This window comes from Melanerpes formicivorus, unplaced genomic scaffold, assembly GCF_026170545.1.
Source record: "Melanerpes formicivorus ecotype bairdi unplaced genomic scaffold, bMelFor1.0.p_v2 SCAF_13, whole genome shotgun sequence".
NCBI lineage: Eukaryota > Metazoa > Chordata > Aves > Piciformes > Picidae > Melanerpes > Melanerpes formicivorus.
Genome location: NW_027142365.1, coordinates 16,993,575 through 17,014,872, shown reverse-complemented (window position 1 = coordinate 17,014,872; position 21,298 = coordinate 16,993,575). Strand labels below are relative to the sequence as shown.

The following is a 21,298-nucleotide window of genomic DNA, read 5'->3' as shown; positions in this document are numbered from 1 at the left end:
TGAGGTTTAAATGAATTCTGCTGGGCAATCACAGAATCACAAAGGGTCAGAAGGGGCCTCTAGAGATCATCCAGTCCAACCTCCTGCCAAAGCAGGACCATGATACAGAAGGGAGAGAATTTGCAATGGGTGAAATTAGTGTCTGACATAATATTCTGATGTGCATAGTGCTAACTGATGACAGGAGGAAGGTGGGAATTTCACTCAGCATTGCTGGCCCATTTTCATGCCATGGCAGTCATTTAAAATGCACTGCATGAGTGGAAAGTACAGAACAATAATAAAAGGAGGAACAGAAACATCTTTTTAGCAGGAATGCAAGACAGAAATGGAAATTGCTGCAATGTAACATCAGTAATTCTGCAGGGAATGTAGGACTGATAAAAAAAAATGCCTTTCTGCATTTGAAAACTAGAGAATTAGAGACTTTTTCCCTTGGAGGTCCTTCCTCTCTGGATGTGTCTGTGTCTATCCACTTCCAGGGATGCCTAGAGCAAATATGCTTCTGCTGCTGAGTGTTTGACATGAGGTGGGATGAATCCAGGATTGAGTTAATGAGGAAACACCTAAATGCTAAGTTTCCTAAGAGTCATAATTGTTGCTGCCATAACTGATGGGAGTGCAGTGAGAGACTTTTGTAGGGACCTGTGCAAACTCTTCATGAAATTGAATATTTGTATGAATAAGACAGAAAAGAAACCCAAATAAAGCCACAAGCAATTAAGAAAAACTGGTTAAGGGTAAACAAAGCTTGTGGAGTGCTGAGGACAGGGCTTGGTGAACTGAAACCCTTTGAAACAAATGGAGTGAGGCATAACCAGGTGCAGTTGCACATCTGTGGTGCTGTGATGTGAAGTGCTAGCTGCATTCCATGGTATTGTGTCCTGGAAAGGATGAACTTTGGAAAATGATGTTGGGAATCACACTGGACAAACAATTATGGTCTTCTGGTGCAGTGCAGTGGCAAAATCCCCTCAGCAATTCTGTCCTTGGTGTTGTTAAGGAGTAGAAGATGAAGCATAATTGGAATAGAGAAGTTAATCTATCTCTAGAATTAATGCAGTTAGGGCTGTTGCCTGTATTTGAAAAGGATCTGGAAAAAACCATGCAGAGTGTGCAGAAAAGACTGAAAAATGATCCAGGGGATGGAAAAAAAGGTTTTCTAGTTAGAGGCTTAGTAGCCTTGCCTTACCTGAAGTGGCAGGATTCCTGTTGAAGTCTCCTGGCATAACATACCAGCTAGTAAGTAGCTCTGTAATCCTGTGGAGGAAGGATAAAACCTGTGAGCCTGAACTAGAACAACTTCAGTAATGGCTGGATGTGAGGGAGGTATTCTTCATCTCTTCATGTCTTCAGATCAAGAGTTGAAACCTGTCTGGAAGTGATTGAGCGAGTCAAACAGGGACTACTGGAAGTGGCTGATAAATTGAAATGTAGCTCTGTGGAGCAAAACTAGAAGTGGGTAGATTCAGATTGGATGTTAGGAAGAAACTCTTCACCATGAGGGTGGTGAGACACTGGCACAGGTTGCCCAGAGAGGGGGTAGAAGCCTCATCCCAGGAGGTTTTTAAGGGCAGGCTGGATGTGGCTGAGAGCAACCTGCTGTAGTGTGAGGTGTCCCTGGCCATGGCAGGGGGGTTGGAACTGGCTGATCCTTGAGGTCCCTTCCAACCCTAACAATTCTATGATTCTGTAACAAATAACAACAGCAACAACAAAAAGCTTCAGTGATTGAGCCCTTCTGGTCTTAATCTGCTTCCATAGACTCATAAACACTCAAACTCTTTTATTTTCAGTCTGACAAGACTGAAGCCTTTACTTTTAATACTGCCTGAATTGTGTCATATATTCCTTTTATCCCTTAAACTTGTGTTAGCTTAAACTGCCTTCTGTCTCAGAGCACTGAATCTGTTTCTTTCTTTAACCACATTTATTAAGATTTATTCAAAGTTCTTGCTAGTCATGATGTTGTGAAAATATGCCAGCAGTAGCATGCCTTCTCTTATAGCTTATTTTAGAAGAGTGTAAGCTGAGAAAGAGAATTTTCTAACAATCTGTATCAGTTTCAAGTTGTCCTTCTCTGGTGCAGTTCTGTAAGGGTTGTGCTTGTGATTGCTGCTACAGGGAATACCATCACTCTGTGCCTGCCTTCTAGAAGAATCAGAAGATCATATTAAAGCAGCAACTGTTTGGGCCTTGGGACAGGTTGGAAAACACACTCCTGAGCACGCGTGTGCTGTGGCGACGGCAAATGTGCTCCCCATACTGCTCAAGATGCACATGGACTATTCCTGCTCAACAGATCTTCAGATGAAAGCAAGTATCTTTGTAGTATCTGCAGGATGAGATACTTCTTGTGATCAACAGGCTTAAGTGCTTAAATCTGCTGCATGAGATGTGCCTTTCTTGGTGTTCCAGGCACAGAGTTCCCAGGGGTAGGGTGCCCAAAGGCTGTATGTCATTTCTGGGGACTGGCTGGTGTGTGTATGCACACATTCATAGAATGGTTTGGGTTGGAAGGGACCTTAAAGGTCATCTAGTTACAGCCCTCTTGCCATGGGCAGGGACACCTTCCACTAGATTAGGTTGCTCAAAGTCTCATCCAACCTGACCTGGAACATCTCCAAGGAGGAGACATCCACAGCCTCCCTGGGCAACCTGTTCCAGTGTCTCACCACCCTCACTGGAAAGAATTTCTTCCTAATCCCCAGTCCAAATCTCCCCTCCTCAAGCTTCAATCCATTGCCCCTTACCCTGTCACTACAAACCCTTGTGACAAGTCCCTCCCTAGCTTTCTTGTAGGCTCCTTTCAGGTACTGAAAGTTCTCAGAGCCACCTTTTCTCCAGGCTCAACAGCCCTGATTTGGTGCATTCCAAATCACATGGTACAGCCACAGCAACCTAGTCCCTCATTTTCTTTCCAGACTAGAATAGAGTTTTGTACACCCACAAATGCTATCATTTCTTGTGAGCCACTCATTTCTGATTATCTACTTCTATTCTTTAAAGTATCAGCTCTCATACAAAGTATTGTAGTCATTGGAGTAGATGTTGCTTATTTACTTTTGTTATAATAAGACTGTAACAAGTGCCCAAAGCTCTGCTATTGAGAACGCGGAGCTGTGCACATTTAGGTCCTTCCTTCTGTGAGACCTAGCAGAGCTGGGCTTTAGTAAAGTGCATTATTGAGTGCCAGAAAGTGAACCTATTGAGGAGCAAAATGTGACAAGTTTTGGTCTTCTGTGTTGTACTTTGCTTCTATGTATTGCACTGGAGCATAGAGGCTGCCCAGAGAGGTGGTGGAATCCCTATCCCTGGAGGGGTTTAAAAGAAGCAGGGATGTTATTCTGTATGGACATTAGGAAGAAGTTCTTTCCTATGAGGATGGTGGAACACTGGAACAGATTGCTCAGGGGGTGGGGGAATCCCCACCCCTCGAGACATTCCAGGTCAGGCTGGATGTGACTCTGAGCAACGTGATCTACTTGGGAATGTCCCTGCTCACTGCAGGAGGGTTGGACTAGATGACCTTTAAAGGTCCCTTCCAACCCAAACCATTCTATAGTGACTTCATTGCACACAACTCAAGAAGTTGTGGTGGCTCCAAGCCTGGAGGTGTTCAGAGCCTGATTGGACTGGGGCCTTTGAGCAACCAGGTCTAGTAGGAGGTGTCCCTGCAGCGTGGCAAGGGGTTGGAACCCAATGACCTCTATGGTCCCTTCCAGCCCAAACCATTTCATGATTCTTTGTGGGACCGAGGGACATGGTTTAGCACCAGACTTTAGGTCGACTTGGAGGGGTTGACTCAGTGCTCTTAAAGGTCTTTCCCAACTAAAACAATTGTGTAACTTTCCCAATCTGTAAAGTAACTTTTGTGAAGTCATTTTGAGTGGTCACTAAAATGCCAAGGCTGAGTTAGCTGTACCCAAGAGGGTCATTACTGCTTGGAGCAGTGAACGTTGAGTCTGTTTGCTGATACTCAGCACTGATGTACAGCTCTCCCACTCCCTCTCTCCCTCCCTGCCTGGACAACAGTGCACTTTGCTATCCCAGAGCAGCAGACTGTCCTAGTAAAGCCAATTCTACAACACACAATCTTTTAAAATGTGTTTTGATTTAGTGTTCTTATTTTATTACAGTGCTTCAATTTACTTAAAGGATCCTCTCCTGCTCCCGTTGTAGTCACAGGAAAATTGCATGACTCTGAAGATAACATCATAAAAAAAATAATCTGATGCACTGTAGGTTTTGAGGTTTAATAAAGCTAAGTAGAAAATTGATTCTTCATTAAGTGACCAGATAGATACCATAGTTTTTTATTCAGAAAATGCTCTTTGAGAACTCTGATCAATTTGCCTTTTTCTTTTTGTCTTGTTTTGTTTTGTTTGGATCAGACTTCAGTGACACAGAACCCGAATTCCTCTTTTTTGTTTTCATTGATTTCTTACTGGGGACATTTTATTTTGCATTTCCATAGGCTAAAAAAGCCTTAAAGGACATCCTTAAGAAATGCACTGATCTCTCAGCACTGCAGCCCCTGCTGCATGATGCCCCTCCCAGGATTCTGAAGTACATTATTGAGCAGTTTAGTAAGGTAAGAAAAGGCTCTGCTTGACGAGTAATGTATTAATTGTTCTCCATTTAGCAATGGGAAATTTAGCTCTCATTCCAAAGATGAAGTCTCTCTGAAGGTCTTAGTTGTTTTCTAAGGATCCTCAAACATCCCCTGCAGCAGCAGTTTGGAGCATCCCATTCTTTTGTCTGATAAAGTTGGAGAATGTTTCATCTGGATCCTGCCATAATTCATCCTCAGACTGGAAAACCAGTTGCTTGTAGCAAGGTGTTTTGTAATTCCTTGTCTCCTGAGAATAAGTGGGATATTAACTCATGTGCAAATATTTTCACTGAGCCCATGTGTCACATCAGTCCCAGCCACATCTGGTTTAGATAAAGCCCAAGCTGTATGTACAGGAATGCCTTAAGTCAGGCATCTGGGTTGGGGCAATCCCAAGCACTGCTATAGGCTGGGCAGGGACTGGCTTGAGAGCAACCCTGAAGAAAGCCAATCAGATCCTGGGCTGCATCAGGAGAAGCATAGCCAGCAGGTCAAGGGAGGTGATTCTCCCCTTCTACTCTGCTCTGGAGAGACCCTACCTGGAACACTGTATCCAGTTCTGGAGCCCCTATTACAGGAAGGATCTGGAGGTGTTGGAAGGTGTCCAGAGAAGGGCCATGAGGATGAGCAGAGGGCTGGAGCTGCTCTGCTATGAGGACAGACTGAGGGAGTTGGGGTTGTTTAGTCTGGAGAGGAGAAGGCTCCAAGGAGACCTTATCATAGCCTTCCAGTATCTTAAGTGGGCTACAAGAAAGCTGGGGAGGGACTTTTTAAGGTGGCAGATAGTGATAGGACTGGGGGGAATGAAGCTAAACTAGAAGTAGGTAGATTCAGATTGGATGTTAGGAAAAGTTCTTCCCCATGAGGGTGGTGAGAGACTGGCACAGGTTGCCCAGAGAGGTGGTGGCAGCCTCATCCCTGGAGGTTTTGAAGGCCAGGCTGGATGTGGCTGTGGGCAACCTGATGTAGCGTGAAGTGTCCCTGGCAGGGGGGCTGGAACTGGCTGATCCTTGAGGTCCCTTCCAACCCTAACAATTCTATGTTGCAATCTAGAGTATGAAGGCTTCATCACTTTCATCCTCAGTAATTTTCCAAGTCTCAGTTAAGTCATTATAAAACTTTTCTCATCCCTCTCAAGATCTGAAGCTGTTTGTTGCTAATTGCATTGTTGGTTTGAGAGCAGCTTGTGGAGAGTCATACAATGTAATCAAAATATTTCAGATTGTTTAAGTAATTGCTAGCTAACCAGGAGATTCCCAGCATCTGCAACTGGAAATCCTGCTATCGACTCTCTCTGCAGTGCAGTCTGCTAGCAGGGGTTGCCAGGCTCTCTGGAAACAGCCACGTGAAACACCCTTGGCAATCAGCTGTGATTATCAGGGCTCTGGAAGCAGCGCTGGTTGCAGTGCAGGTTCCTGATTACATTGTCACACTTGGGTCTTTCCTGCCTTCTTGCTACGTCTGCACAAAGGCTGCAGATTTGCACAGCATCCCCTGCTTCTTCCTTCTCTGCGCTGACTGGAGCTATTGATGAGCTGAGTGCATTGTAATTGATTACCCAGCATATGGGTTGGAGCATTGTTTGCTGCTAAAGTGGTTTTGTACCTTTCGTGGCAGCTGATTTTTTGTTCGTTTGCTTTGGTTTTCTTCTCTTCTGTTGTGTAAAACTAACTACACTTTTCTGGTATTTGCTTCTCTGGAAGTATCCATTGAAAATTAAGTTCTCTGCAGTAAAAGCAATTTTCTCTCCGGGTCCATAGCTTGGGATTTTCCTGTTCTTGGAGCTGTGGCGTGGTCTTTCTGTGAGCTTATTTATAGTCCAGTAAAAGGCTTATTTCCCAGCTGTGCTCAGAGAGGGATGCTCTCTGTACTTGATGCTGGACTGTGTTGTGTTAGCATCATCATTTTTAGGGGTTGTGCAGTTCTGTGTTGTCTCAGTCTGGGCTGGGGGAAGGGACTGTGTCTCAGAGGTGCTGTCTATCTTTAGGGCTTCTTCCAAGAGAGTTTTCTGCCGTCTTACCAGGCTAGGAGGCACAGTGTGGAGGAGGAAGGCAGGGAAAAGGAGCCATATCCTGTCTCCTTGCTAGTTCCTCCTTGGAAGTTCTTGTGAGAGATACATGCAAACAGCCATCTTCTCAATTCCCTCAACCAAGCCATCACACTTGGTCCTGACATATCTGTGGAGCATGTAACAGGGAGAAATCTCTCTGCTCCCCTGTTTTTGCTTTACCTGTCTGTTCATTTTGTACAGCCTGAAGGGACCAGAGAAACAAAGGCTGTTTGCCTGTATGCATAGCAGAAATCTCATCCTTCTTTTCTTCCACCCTTTTAGGCAATCCCTTCCTCCTCTGAGGCTCTTGGTTTGCCCTGAGAGGCAGACAAATTTGTGGCTTGATATGTCTGGCCACTGTGACGCTTACAAAATGGTTTTGCTCCCACAGTATGTAGCTCTCAGGGCTGGGTTTAAACCTCTCTGATTTCGTTGTAGGTGCAGCTGACATCTTGCATTATCTGTCTTGGTTGTTTTGTTGTTTATCTTTTGGTTTGTGGTTTCTTTCCTTTTTTTTAAAAAGAATCTTTCTTTTTCCCTCCTTTTTGATTATTTTTCCTCTTTTAAAAAAAATTATTAAAAAAGAATAAATTATTGCAGCTCTGTGGGTCTGTGAACTACAGGCTGTCATTTTCCTTTGCCCAGCCCCCACTTCCCTCCCTTCCTCCCCCCCTCCCTCCCCTCCCTCCCTCCCTTCCTCCCCATCCTCTGGACAGAGCTGCATATTGGCATCACTCAGGGAGCACAGAATGCATTGTCTGATCATTTCTGCTTCTCATCCCCTTTGGCTGCAGAAACTTCACATTTTTTTTTTGCTTTCTGTGTGTGTGTGTGTTTGTGAAAGGCTTCCATGGCTACACAGTGTGCTGTAGGATTTTAATATCTAGGAATTTAATAGCAGCGCGCGATGCTTCCAGGCTGCATTGTTCACTTGCAACCATTCTCAGCATTGTTTTCCCCTGCACTAATCTATACTCTTGTCGTTATAATGATATAAAAGTCTGCTCCACAATTAAACTGTGGGAATTGACATAAAAGACCCCAATAACTTGGTGTAAGTGGAACAGATGCTGCTGTTATTCCACGCTAGCGTTCTGCTTTTATTATCCATTTAATCTCTGCGATCTTATTGTCTCCGCAGGAGCAGTGCGAGAAATATTATTTATGTAAATATAAATATTCAATTCATTACTTTTATCTGTGTCACCTATTAAAGTGCAGGTCCAATTATGTTGTTCTACCCATAAAGGGCTGGGTTGTGATCTCTTCCCCCCCCACCCCCCCTTTCCACCTGGTACAACTGGGTGTTAAAATACAGTAGTCATTACAGATGTTGTTGCTCTGCTCTTCCATTTTATCTGTCCTCTGAATTCAAGCCAGATAAGCAATATTTGAGCCTGGTAGTGTAGAGATTCCTTTAAAATAATATATATATCTATCTCTTTTTTTTTAATCTATGTTTTTTTTCCCTGTGTGTAGGTGTTACCACATGACAGAAAAGCACGCCGGCTCTTTGTGACCAGCGGCGCGCTTAAAAAGGTGCAAGAAATAAAAGCAGAGCCTGGGTCGCCTCTTCAGGAATATATCAATGCTGTTAACAATTGCTTCCCAGAGGACATAGTAAGGTAGGGGAAAAAAAAAACCCAAAACAAATCAAAATTTAGATATTAATTCTTCAGTGGTTTTACTTTTTTCCTCCCCACAGAAAGAAAAGGGGGAAAAGGCACAAGGCAAGGATTTAAAGCATTAATTTCACTTCTGCGTTAAAGCTGGCTTTAATCACACAGCCTAACGCTGGGCTAACTGCCCCACTGGTGACACAACTGCTAGACACTGACTTTTGAACACTTTCTCGATTGTTTTGGAATCAATTTTCTTTGTCTGTAAACAAAGAGCAAATCATCAGGCTCTGGTGGGAAGCTGGGATGAAGAGTCAGTCCTGCACTGCCCAGCCGGGCTCTGAGGCTTCAGCACAACCACTCGCACATGCATGGATGTCTGTGGGAAGCTTGGTTTATCTTGGTGACTTATTTATGGATTCCTCAGGCTCCAGAATACTGATGGTGGTGCATCTTTGGTTGCATCCTTGACTTCCCTAGAGCCTGTCTTCTGAACTAGCGTGTTCAGAGGCTCCTTTGAAACTTCCTCTGATGTACGGAGGGTCCAGAGTCTCTCCTACACAGTTGCTCTGCCCACAGCTGCCCTTCCTCCCCCAGCCTCATCATGAGGTTTAAGTGTTATATAAAAGGACCATACACCAGCTGTCTGCACTAAGTTGAACTTTGCCCTTAATGAATACAGAAACACTATTAAATAGCTTACAGTCAAAATGTCACCATCCTAAATTGTAATAATGAGAGAAATGCCCTCCTAGATTCTAGATACCCATTTACCAGTCCTTCACTCCATCAACACATCAAAAGGATGCTCTACTCATGCACTCCCTCTGCAGGCTCTGCAAATCTGCATCATCAATTTTAATTACAGCCACCAAGTTGCTGCTAATAGCAGCTAGGAACTAAGTCAGGCAAAATGAAGCCCTGTTTGCCCCCATAAGGAAAAGTGGTGGCTGTCACATGGCTAACAGCAAAATCATAAAGAAACTTCATTCTGCAGCTAATGCTTCAGAGGGAAAGAGGATATTTGCTTATGCTTTTCTGGAGACAATGTTGTTTTTGTTTAAGGCAATTTGTTTCCACCCCCCCTGTAAATGAAACTGGGTTACTGGTGTAGGCTGGGATGTAATAAAGAAAAGGGCCCCTTCGAGCATCTCCTGCTTGCCTCTTTGTGCTACTGCCCCATGTTGGTTGTGCTGCCTGAGGCACTGCTGTTATAATAGACTCCAGCTCTGGGTTTGTCCTGGAGACCTGTTATTTTAGGCTGTTTGCAGGCTGAATATAATAACGCAGGGAGAAATTAGCTTTACAATCAGAGAACTAATATGAGCTCTAAAAAGAATCACATTATGCAGAAAGCATCCAGAAAATGAAAGCCAACAAAGTAAAGGGATCTTCCTTGAGTGTGAAACGTTGGGGATTTCTACCTGAATACATTTTTAGGCACGCATTACATGGAAGTCTGTTCCTCTTTCTTTACAATCAAAGCTCCCAGGACTCAGAGATGCAAAGCCAGAGGTGTACTGAGGATGTGCCTTTTTGGAATGACACAGTAATAAACTTCAGATACTTGTAGCCTGGAAAAGAACCAAATGCAGCTCTGGTGATGCTTGCGTATTGGAAGCCTGTAGCTGGTCCATTGTGGAAACGCAACTGAATGACAGCAGGACAATAATGGCCACAGAGAGCCTCACTCTAATGAAAACCTATGGGATAATCTCTGTCCTTGAGTTGGCAGTAGGGAGAGGAGGTCATTGTGATATGTTTTTTGTTGGTTGTTTGTCCAGAATCAATGTCTCCTGCATTGATGTAGACTTCACATTAGCTTTGGGTGTGTGCTTGTGTTTGAACAGCGGTGGACTATTGTTGTCTGGCAGCCTATGGCTTTGTGTAAACTCATGCTATTTATTTATTTTTTTGGTATTAGAGGCCATGATTTCAAAAGAAGTTAATAGCTACACCTCCCAGGAAAGACCTGTGGCTGCTGGACCTTTCTCAAACCCAGCCACTTAGCTACACGGCTTCCAAGAAGCTAAAGATAGTTCTGAAAACCTGCCTCCCAAGTGTCAGCTGCAAACATCCTCAAACATTGTGGAGGAATGACTGTAGAATTCCTTGCCCAGTGCTTCACACCAGGCTTTGCCCCTGATCAATAGACATAGACTGTAGAATTCCTTGCCCAGTGCTTCACACCAGGCTTTGCCCCTGATCAATAGACATAGACTGTAGAATTCCTTGCCCAGTGCTTCACACCAGGCTTTGCCCCTGATCAATAGACATATGAATGGTGTTTCATTACTTAGCACAGAACACACCTTGTGGTCTAATGCACAACCAAAATGCTTCTTTTTTTCCTCCCCCCCCCAGGTATTATTCCCCTGGATATCCTGAGACAGTTCTGGAAAGAGTGGAAAATTACCAACCAGCTTCACAGACTTAGTTTTTTGCTGATTTGTTTTTATTTTTTTTTAATTTTAATTGTTTTTAATACCTTTTTTTTTTTGTTGTTGTTCTTTTTTTTTTGGCTGTTCTTCTAAACATTTGGTTAGAGCTGTATCTCACCTTTCTGTCTTTATGACTGCGACACAAATACAGCTGCCGACGCTCTTGAGTCTGAAGTCGCCTTCTACCATTCAAACCACGGACTGAGCTCAGCAATTCCAGCAAGCTGCACTTTTCCTCTTTATAAACTCGTTCATGGCAAGGCTTTTGCTCCTCTTGGGCTGTTGGTAGCATTGCTAGCAGCTATTGCAGCGTCTATGAATGGAATTTCATGCAGGAGGGGATGATTTATCGCAGAAGCTTTTTCAGAGGCAGTCATTTCCTTTTCCTTCCACAATAAAGGTTTGTTATGATCTCATTCAAATTTTAGCCTTCTCAGTTCTGTAACCGTTTTCCCCTTTTTGCCTTTGCATATTGTTCAGAGCTTCCCAAGCCTCATGAGGAGGGAAAAAATGGCCCCTCTGCTTTTTTCTAATTATGGAATCTATTCTGTACTGGGCTGTCTCCTACCGCTAGCTTTCAGAAATTAAAGTGATGTGATTTCACATCTCCCACTGCATTAATAGCCGCCATATAATGAAATAATCAGACCTGATGGTGATAAAAGGGCTGAATTTGGCATGATATGATAGTGTGGTGGTCCTGGCATGGTAGATAATCCATCTGCAAAAGGCCTCCTAATCGAGGCAGGATTCACTGTGGAGGGAGGGAGCTGTTTGCTATATGCATCGTTGCTCCTCTGGGAAAGGATGGAGAGAACTCAGAACTTCCATGAGCACAAGAAGGACCCTGGGAAGCTCAGTTTCTGCTGCTCAGGAGAGAGGAGAATTGCTTGGCTGCAGGGACACTTAGCAAAGTTCTGAGCACATTCAGAGGAAGCTGGAGGGTGCTTGAGTCCTGCTGATTTGAGTGGTGGGGCTCAGGCTGCTCACTGCTTAGTCTTCAGGAGCTAAAATTGCTGCAAAATTGAGCTGCTTAGTCTTGAAGTTGCAGATCACATCAGAGTAGAAGTTACTGGAGGTATGAGTTCTTGCTTGTCTGGAGAACATCCTGGCAATATTTTTGCCTTCTTATGTGGAATGAAAAGGCTTTTACATTCTGCTTACCCCTCTGCTGTACTGTAGCAGGAGGTAGAGGCATACAACCTTTTAGGGTTCCCTAATATCTAATAGTCATTTATCATTTTTTGTTCTCTTAACCATTTTTCTATCCCTCATATGCAGCAGGTATGGGAGGGGGGAGGGGCTGGAGGTGGGGAGGTGGTTGGTTATTTGGGGTTTTGTTGGTTTTATTTGTTTGTTTGTTGCTTTTTGTTATTCTCCCTCCCACCCCTCGAGTAATAAACAGTGTTTCTGGAACGGGTTGTTGAAATCCTGGCAGCCACCAGGAAAGACAATATTTGAAAACCTCTGCAGGAGACAAACTTGTCTGCATTCTTAAACATATTAGCTGAATGAGTTTATAAAACAGGGATGGTCTCTCCTATTACTTGTAAAACAGGAGCAAAGACTGAGTGCAGTTGGAAATGATTTGCAGTGGCTTTTCTCTGCCAAATGCCAAATCACTATTTTGTTTTATTCTTGTCAGCATATTTTTTTCAGCAGCTCACAGCAGCCCTGATCCGCTATCTCATGTTAAGGTCTCATTCTACAGAGGGCTGTGCTCCTGCTGGGAGGTCCTTGGCACTCTCAGATTCTTCAGGAGGAGCAGGGGGTGCTGTATGGAGCCTGACTGAGACAGGAATTGTTGGTGTCGTGAATGCTGGTATGGAAACCACACCAGCTGGGTTCTTTCTCTTTGCCCACATCAGAGTGAAAAGCCTTGGAACTGACTGGCTTCTACCAAGTGCCTTTTAGTTTTTTGATGTTTATATTCTGACATTATTAATGCTAGGACACAAAAATGTGAGCTCTGTGTAAAATATTGTTGCAATAATGATTTTTCTCCCATGCATTATGGATGTTTACAAACCAAACCTTGCACAGTCTCTAAAAGCAAATGGAATCAAAAGGCTCCCCGGCAGTCTTGAAGGATCCGAAGCCTTTCTCTTCCCTGCTGGAACAGAACTGGTGCAGAGGGCTGAATGCAGTTGCAGTGCAGATGGGAGGCAGGGTGTGCACGGCGCTGCGTACCCGGAGCTGCATCATGTGCTTGGGAGCACACCCACCCCACACAATGCTCCTGTCGATGTTTTGTGCCGCCAGAGCACAGAGGCTTCAGTCCCCTGACAAATGTGCTCCTGCTGTGTCGCACTGTGCTACACTGTAAGGATTCCACAGGGTTAAATTTCAATGCCTAAACAATTTGTTCACAGCCTTTTCACAGTCTTTTTCTGATTCCTGACAAAGGAAATGATTGCACGAGGCAAACCTTCAAAGCGATCTGATTGTGTGCAGCACAATCTAAATCAGACCTGCAGAAATACATCTTTACAGCAGCCAGGCACTTCTCTCCTAGCCCTCTGCCTGTGGCAGGGAGTGACAGAATGGCCTCTTGTAGCAGGGCTCTCCTGGATGATGCCACATCCTGTGAGACTGGCAGTGCAAAGTCCTCTCCTGCGTGCTTTGAGGCTCCTCAGCTCTCCTTTGCTGGCAGGCTGCTTCCCTGCACTGTCCATGCACCTTGTGGCTGGAGGTGCCCTGCCAGCAGGCATCTGCACAAGGCAGGTGTAGCCCTTCACAGCAGAATGATCCCTAAGTTGTAGCTGAGCCTTAATGTTATTAGGGCAAGAGTTGCTTTCCTCCTGGAGTGCTTCACAAGCTCTAATGTACAGCGTTTCTGTTCTTTCATTTGGCTCAAGTCCTCATCTAAAACCATATTAATGTTTGCAATTGCTGCTCTGCCAAGCTTCAAGTGCATGCCATTTGTCTAAATTTCATAGAACAAAACGTAGATTGGCTTTTTAATTCCTTGTGCAAGTGCTGTTTTGTGCTAGTTTGTGGCTGTGATGCTGGACAAGATGATGAACAAGGCTCATGTTGCAGCTTGAGCCTGACACCAGCTCTGGCTGTTTGTCTCAGCACTACCTACTTGTGAGCACAGGACATACAAGCATTTCAAGTCCCTCTCACAGAGGTGGCTTATTACGGCACACAAAGAAAACTAAGCCAGTGCTTTGGCAGAAATAACTGTAAGTGGAGACAGCCTTTAAATCATTTTGCCAGTTCCTTTGACTGCAGCATTGGGACTTTTCAACCCAAGTCTTTAAAGATCTTCTCTGGGGGCCCGAGCCATGATTTTTGTCTACGTCACTACAGCTTTTATTACATCTGCAGATGTAAACCAGGCCCTTGAAAGTCCATTTGGATGTGTAAAACTTGACCATATTTCGTTCAGTGGATGGATTAACTGGCCTACAAAAGCTCCATTCTTTATCTGAATGACTGGAAACCAAGAGGAGCTGAAAAGGGGAAATTCAAGGAGTTCAACCCTTGTGCATATAATACGTTCTGCATTTCCAGAGGGATTTACCAAGGGATTGCTTTGTCTCATCTGAAGTGATCAATCTGCTGGAGATCTGCATCTTAACAAACAAACGAGCAAAACGTAGAAGGAGCTGAATGGAAGCGATGAAGGAAGAAATTAATCTCATTTGGTGAAGTAAAGCATAAAGTTACTGTAATTAGGATGTGGCTGGAGTGTTCCTGGTTTGGTCCAGGGGCTTGTGAGTTTAGCTTGACCAAAAGGAAGTTTTAGGCATGGAGGCTGCTATGGGATAGCCTTCAGCTTCTGGTGTAAGTTTGAGTCCTCTGATTTAGAAGAACCCAGGCGGGGATGGCTTTCAGATGGAAGAGGGGAGATTTAGACTGGAGATTAGGAATAAATTCTTTCCAGTGAGGGTGGTGAGTCACTGGAACAGGTTGCCCAGGGAGGCTGTGGATGCCCCATCCCTGGAGGTGGTCAAGGCCAGGCTGGATGAATCCTTGAGCAATGTGATTTAATGGAAGGTGTCCCTGTCTATGGCAAAGGAGTTGGAACTGTATGATGTTTAAGGTTCCTTCCAACCCAATCCACTCTATAATTCTATGATTTCTGAGCATGTACAGGTAGCTGACTATTGTCCCTTCAGGTGAGGAATCTGTGAAAGCATGTGTGTCTCAATATTTTCCTCAATGGCTGCTTGGTGTCCTGTAGCTTGGTTGTTACAGGTTTAGACCTCGTTCTATGACCAGGGTAGAAAGGAAATATGGAGTAGCACTAGACTCTGTCATTCCACTTCTTGCCTTGAAGTCTGTTTACACTCCTTTGTTAACTTGCAGAGGTCCATGCAGCAGAACTTAAGTTCTTTACAACTGATTCACAAAGAAATGTTGGTCACAAACCTGTCAGCATTCAGCTGAGAGACCTCTGGGATGTGGGGTTTTGGAATTTAAGTTGAAGTAAAAAGCTGGACAAAAGGCTGCCCATGAGCCAGCAATGTGCCCTGCTAGCCAGGAAGGCCAATGGCATCCTGGGGTGCATTAAGAGTGTGGCCAGAAGGTTGAGGAGGGGTTCTCCTCCTCTGCTCTGCCCTGGTGAGGACACGTCTGGAAGCCTGTGTCCAGTGTTGGGCTCCTCAGTTCAAGTAGGACAGAGACTTGCTTGACAGGGTACAGAGAAGGGCTACAAAGATGATTAAGGAACTGGAACATCTCTCTTATGAGGAAAGACAGAGAATTGGGGCTGTTTAGTCTGGAGAGAAGACGTGTGTGTGTGTGTGTGTTGGAATCTCATCAATGCTGACCAATACTTAAAGGGTATACTTAAAGGTGTCAGGAGGATGGGACCAGTCCTGTTTTAGTGGTGCCCAGTGACAGGACAAGAGGTAAGAGGCACAAATTTGAACAGAAGAAGTTCCTTCTTAACATGAGGAGAAACTTAAGTGTGACAGAGCACTGGAGCACGGCTTCCCAGAGAGGTGAGGGAGTCTCCATCTCTGGAGTCATTCAAGATGCCTGGATGTGTTCCTGTGTGACCTTCTGTAGGTGAACCTGCCTTGGCCTCTGGTTGAACTCAGTGATCTCCAGAGGTCCCTTGCAACCCCTACCATCCTGTGATGCTGTGATTTGTGAGTTTCCTCCTCTGACAGAATTTGCAGGGATCTTAGAGAAGGAGGAAATTACCCTGTCTGCCATGACTATGCTAAAACTATTGATGTCACTTTTTGTATAACACTGAGCTGCTAATATTGATGCTGCTGTGCTGTATTCTGCAGTCAGCTCTATAATTTAGCTACTGAAAATGCTAATTACGTTATTACCACTGTGCTGTGTCTCGAGATCCTGCACAAAAGATTGAATTAGAAAATACAGATAAGCAATAGCAAAGCATATTGCCATGATGAGAATGCCTCTGACACCAGGAAATGCCAGTGTGCTGCCTTGAACAAGAAGTTCCTCTGACCTTGCTTACAGAATACAGAATTAACCACGTTGGAAAAGACCTTTGAGATCATTGAGTCCAACCTATCACCCAACACCATCTGATCAACTAAACCATGGCACCAAGTGCCTCATCCAGACTCTTCCTAAACACCTCCAGTGAGGGTGACTCCACCACCTCCCTAGGCAGCCCATTCCAATGGGCAATCTCTCTTTCTAAGAAGAACTTCTTCCTAACATGCAGCCTAAACCTCCCCTGGCACAGCCTGAGACTGTGTCCTCTTGTTCTGGTGCTGGTTGCCTGGCAGAAGAGACCAACCCCCAACTGGCTACAACCTCCCTTCAGGTAGTTGTAGATGGCCATGAGGTCTCCTCTGAGCCTCCACTTCTCCAGGCTAAGCAACCCCAGCTCCCTCAGCCTCTCCTCACAGGGCTGTGTTCCAAACCCCTCCCCAGCTTTGTTGCCCTTCTCTGGACACCTTCCATCAACTCAACATCTTTCCTAAACTGAGGAGCCCAGAACTGGACACAGGACTCAAGGTGTGGCCTAACCAGTGCTGAGTACAGGGCAGAATGACCTCCCTGCTCCTGCTGGCCACACTATTCCTGATGCAGGCCAGGATGCCATTGGCCTTCTTGGCCATCTGGGCACACTGCTGGCTTGTGTTCATCCTACCATCAACCACTACCCCCAGGTCCCTCTCTGCCTGGCTGCTCTCAGCCACTCTGACCCCAGCCTGTAGCTCTGCATGGGGTTGTTGTGGCCAATGTGTAGAACCTGGCACTCAGATGTGTTAAATCTCATGCCATTGGACTCTGCCCATTTGTCCAGCCTGTCTGGGTCCTAGCCTCTAACAGATCAACACCTGCTATGGATTAAACCCATTTCATAGCTGCTCTGTGTTCCCTCCAAGCCAAGAGGTCCAGTCAGGAGACTTGCTGAGCACTCAGTGAAGTGCTGAGGACCATGACTGAGTGTTTGCAGAGAAGCTGGTTGTGTTTGCTACCATGCATCAGCAAGCTATGGAGAGGAACAATGCTGAGCATGCTAATGGCATCTTCATTTCCACAGAGAATTTGAGGGCTTGCTTTTTCTTTGTCAAAAGCTGCTTGTTCCTACTTGTTATTACTTCCAAACCAACTTAAAGAAGAGGTAGCCAGATTAACTTTAGCTAGTCTATGTTTCATTCCTTTTATAACAAAAATTACATTTTGAGAGGGAGGAAAGCATGGCCAGCAGGTGGAGAGAGGTGATTCTGCCACTGTGTTCTGCTCTGGTGAGACCTCACCCGGAGTACTGTGCCCAGCTGTGGGGCTCCCAACAGAAGAGAGATGTGGACCTGGTGGAACAGGTCCAGAGAAGGGCCACACAGATGATCAGAGGAGTAGAGCATTTGTCCTACTTGGACAGGCTGAGAGAGTTGGGGCTGTTCAGCCTGGAGAGGAGAAGGCTCCAGGGAGACCTTAGAGCTACATTTCAGTTTCTGAAAGGGCCCTACAGGAAGGCTGGGAAAGGACTGTCCTGAAGGGCCTGTGTGGACAGAACAAGGGGCAATGGTTTGAAACTGGGGCAGGGGAGATTTAAGTCGGACATCAGGAGGAAGTTCTTCACATGAGGGTGGTGAGACACTGGCACAAGTTGCCCAGGGATGTGGCTGAGACCTTGCCCCTGCAGACATTCAAGATCAGACTCACTGTGGCCCTGACCAACCTGATCTAGTTGGAGGTGTCCCTGCTGACTGCAGGGGGGTTGGACAAGATGAGGATCCTTTCCAAACCAATGCAATCTGTGAATCAGTGGAAAGTGAGTGAGTGATTTTCCTGAAAACAAAGTTCTTGACTATTTTCTTTTTGTGTCAAAAATCACAAAACTCTTCATAATCTTATCACAAGTTCAGTGCCCTTTGCCCTCAAGGGAAGTTTTGTCTTTGCTGCTACAGAGGAGTATTGTGTTTCATCCCTCTTGTCCTATTTATAATGAGATCTGATGGCCTCTCCACAACTTCCCTCTTGAATATTAGGTCGGTGTTTAAAGCCATTATCCCCCAAGACTCAGCCTTTGTTGCCCCCACAGTGCCATAAATTATATTACCATCTATTGTTAAAAATTAATAATATGCAACATAGAGGTCTGGTGGAATCCTGTTAATGAGAACACTGAAGCTTCATTGACTTGCAATATCATTATTGCTCCCCGACAGGTTTATAGCCTTGTGCAAAGTCTATTGGTGGTGGTTCAGAGGCAGTATTTATTTGGTCACACCCAGCCAAATGTTTCCTTACTAAATTAAAATAAGTGCTGGTTAGTTCAACGAGCTACAAAGATATATGGAGCAATTTCAGGTGCTCAATCACAGCAAATAAGCCCCAGCAGTGGAAATGGGTAAGAGGGTCAGCAGTGATGCCTATACCAGAGTGAACAGGAGCAAAGAGGGAGGGGAGTTTTCTGAGCTAGGCAAAGTTAAATTTTATGACTCAAGCAATGTATGAAATTTGGAGAGAACAGCTCCTGCTTGTAGCCTGCTCTGGTCTGTATGGAACCCCTCCCTGTATACACATTCCCACACACTCGTGAGCATGGACAGCCACCAGGGAATGGTAATGGTTCCTGTCTTTGCTTGCTGTAAAGCATTTTTGGTGGCTGGAGTCCGCTGCAGGTCGTTGGCAGGTGTCCTTTGCTCTCTAACAGAGTTCATGGAACTGCCCTCTATTAAAGTGAGCAGCACCCACCTGAATCACAGAGCCACTGAATGCCAGGTTGGAAAGGACCCCAAGGATCATCTGCTCCAACCTTTCTAGGTAATAGCAGAGCTGAAACGAGCTGGCCCAGAACCCTGCCAAAGTGAGTCTTGCAGATTTCCAGTGTAAGGGACTCCACCACTTCCCTTGGGAGATGATTCCAATGTCTCTCTGTTCTCATGGAGAAACATTTTCTTCTGGAGTCCAATGGGAATCTCCCCAGCAGTAGCCTGCCTCCATCAGCCCTTATCTCTTCCATGGGACTCCCTGTAAAAAGGGAGGCTCATCTGCCCCTGTACACTGCACTGGTTAGGCCACACCTTGAGTCATGTGTCCAGTTCTGGGCCCTTCAGTTTAGGAAGGAGGTTGACTTGCTGGAAGGTGTCCAGAGAAGGGCAATGAAGTTGGTGAGGGGTTTGGAACACAAGCCCTATGAGGAGAGACTGAGGGAGCTGGGGTTGCTTAGCCTGGAGAGGAGGAGACTCAGAGGTGACCTTATTGCTCTCTACAACTACCTGAAGGGAGGCTGCAGACAGGCAGAGGTTGGTCTCTTCTCCCAGGCAGCCAGTACCAGAACAAGAGGACACAGTCTCAGGCTGCACCAGGGGAGGTTTAGGCTGGATGTTAGGAAGAAGTTCTATACAGAGAGAGTGATTGCCCATTGGAATGGGCTGCCTGGGGAGGTGGTGGAGTCACCATCACTGAAGGTGTTCAGGAGGAGACTTGATAAGGTGCTTGGTGCCATGGATTAGTTGTTTAGATGGGTTGGATTTATTTAGAATGAACTTTATTTAGAATAAAGCAAACCAGGTTGGAAGAGACCTTCAGGATCATCATGTCCAACCCATCAACCAATCCAACCAATCTAAAGTGATTTGTTGATGGGTTGGACACGATGATCTTGAAGGTCTCTTCCAACCTGGTCTATTCTATTCTATTCTATTCTATTCTATTCTATTCTATTCTATTCTATTCTATTCTATTCTATTCTATTCTATTCTATTCTATTCTATTCTATTCTATTCTATTCTACTCTACTCTACTCTACTCTACTCTACTCTACTCTACTCTACTCTACACTCCATTCTATTCTATTCTATTCTATTCTATTCTATTCTATTCTATTCTATTCTATTCTATTCTATTCTATCCTCCTGGCAGCCACCCTTTATGTACTGGTCATGGTAATAAGGTCTCCCCTAAGCCTTCTCTTCTCCAGGCTGAACAGCCCCAGCCCTCTCAGCCTTTCCTCACATGGCAGAGCTTCCAGTCCTCTGATCATTCTTGTGGCCCTTCTCTGGACACTTTCCAGCCTGTCTGCATCTCTTTTTTTTGTATAGTGGGGACCAAAACTGAAAGCAGTAAAGAATCTGGCACTGGACCAGGCACTGGATCTGTACTCCTGAGCCCTGGCTTGGGCCATCCCCCCATAGTTATGTCTTTTTATATCAGACATGACCTACTAGTAACAATACCTGGTACCATTTTTGCCACTGACTTGAATGATCACAAGGTTGTGAATCATCATTTTAGGTCCAGCCTTTCCCACTCCAAGCATTCTTTAAATCCTGACTTTGTGTTGATAGCAGTGCAATGGATTTGGTAGAATTGCTGTTTAATTTGCACTAGAAGCATGCTTTAGCAGCTGTTTTATAGCAGTTTGTTCTGACCTAAAAGACTGTTCTTAAGAGATCATGAAGTAGATGAAAAGGTGAAAAAGTCTGAGACTGTCCTCACTTTTTTTTTGGGGTGGGAGCATTTTGTGTGTTTCTTTTTAAAAAGAACTTTAAGAAAGCTCTATAAACAATTTGAGTTCCTCTGCAGACTGCAGATGAGATAGAATGCCACTTTCCTGAGACGTGTGCTCTGAGAAAAAAAAATGAGTTTTTCATCCTCTTGATTATCTGGAGTTCTAATAAATCGTGCTGTCAGCTGGATTCCTCCTGTGTGAAAGCAGATGGAGCTACATCGTCACACACCTAAAGGAAGAGCACACGACTATGTGTGGGCAGGGACTGGCTGGAAAGCAGCCCAGAGGAGAGAGACCTGGGGGTGCTGGTGGACAAGAAGCTCAACAGGAGCTCTCAGTGTGCACTTGCAGCTCGCAAAGCCAATCAGATCCTGGGCTGCAGCAGGAGAAGTGTGGCCAGCAGGGCAAGGGAGGTGATTCTCCCCCTCTGCTCAGCGCTGGTGAGACCCCACCTGGAGTACTGCCTCCAGTTCTGGAGCCCCTATTACAAGAGGAATCTGGAGGTGCTGGAAGGTGTCCAGAGAAGGGCCACGAGGATGATCAGAGGGCTGGAGCACCTCTCCTGTGAGGACAGACTGAAGGAGTTGGGGCTGTTCAGTCTGAAGAAAGCTCCCAGGTGACCTCATTGTGGCCTTCCAGTATCTGAAGGGGGCCTACAGGAAGGCT

The 21,298-nt window shown here is 45.2% G+C and overlaps 1 protein-coding gene across 2 annotated transcripts in view; it reads left to right on the top strand.

The window, feature by feature from the left end:
* Nucleotides 1-11,287, top strand: part of SPAG6 (sperm associated antigen 6) — a 32,085-nt gene extending 20,798 nt beyond the window's left edge. For both annotated transcript variants that reach the window (XM_068146444.1, XM_068146442.1), the window contains 4 exons: nt 2,125-2,316; nt 4,478-4,594; nt 8,145-8,290; nt 10,649-11,287. In XM_068146444.1, the coding sequence (XP_068002545.1) occupies nt 2,125-2,316; nt 4,478-4,594; nt 8,145-8,290; nt 10,649-10,721 (528 nt within the window). In that variant the 3' untranslated portion in view covers nt 10,722-11,287. The remainder of the gene's footprint in view (nt 1-2,124; nt 2,317-4,477; nt 4,595-8,144; nt 8,291-10,648) is intronic.
* Nucleotides 11,288-21,298: the final 10,011 nt, after the last annotated feature.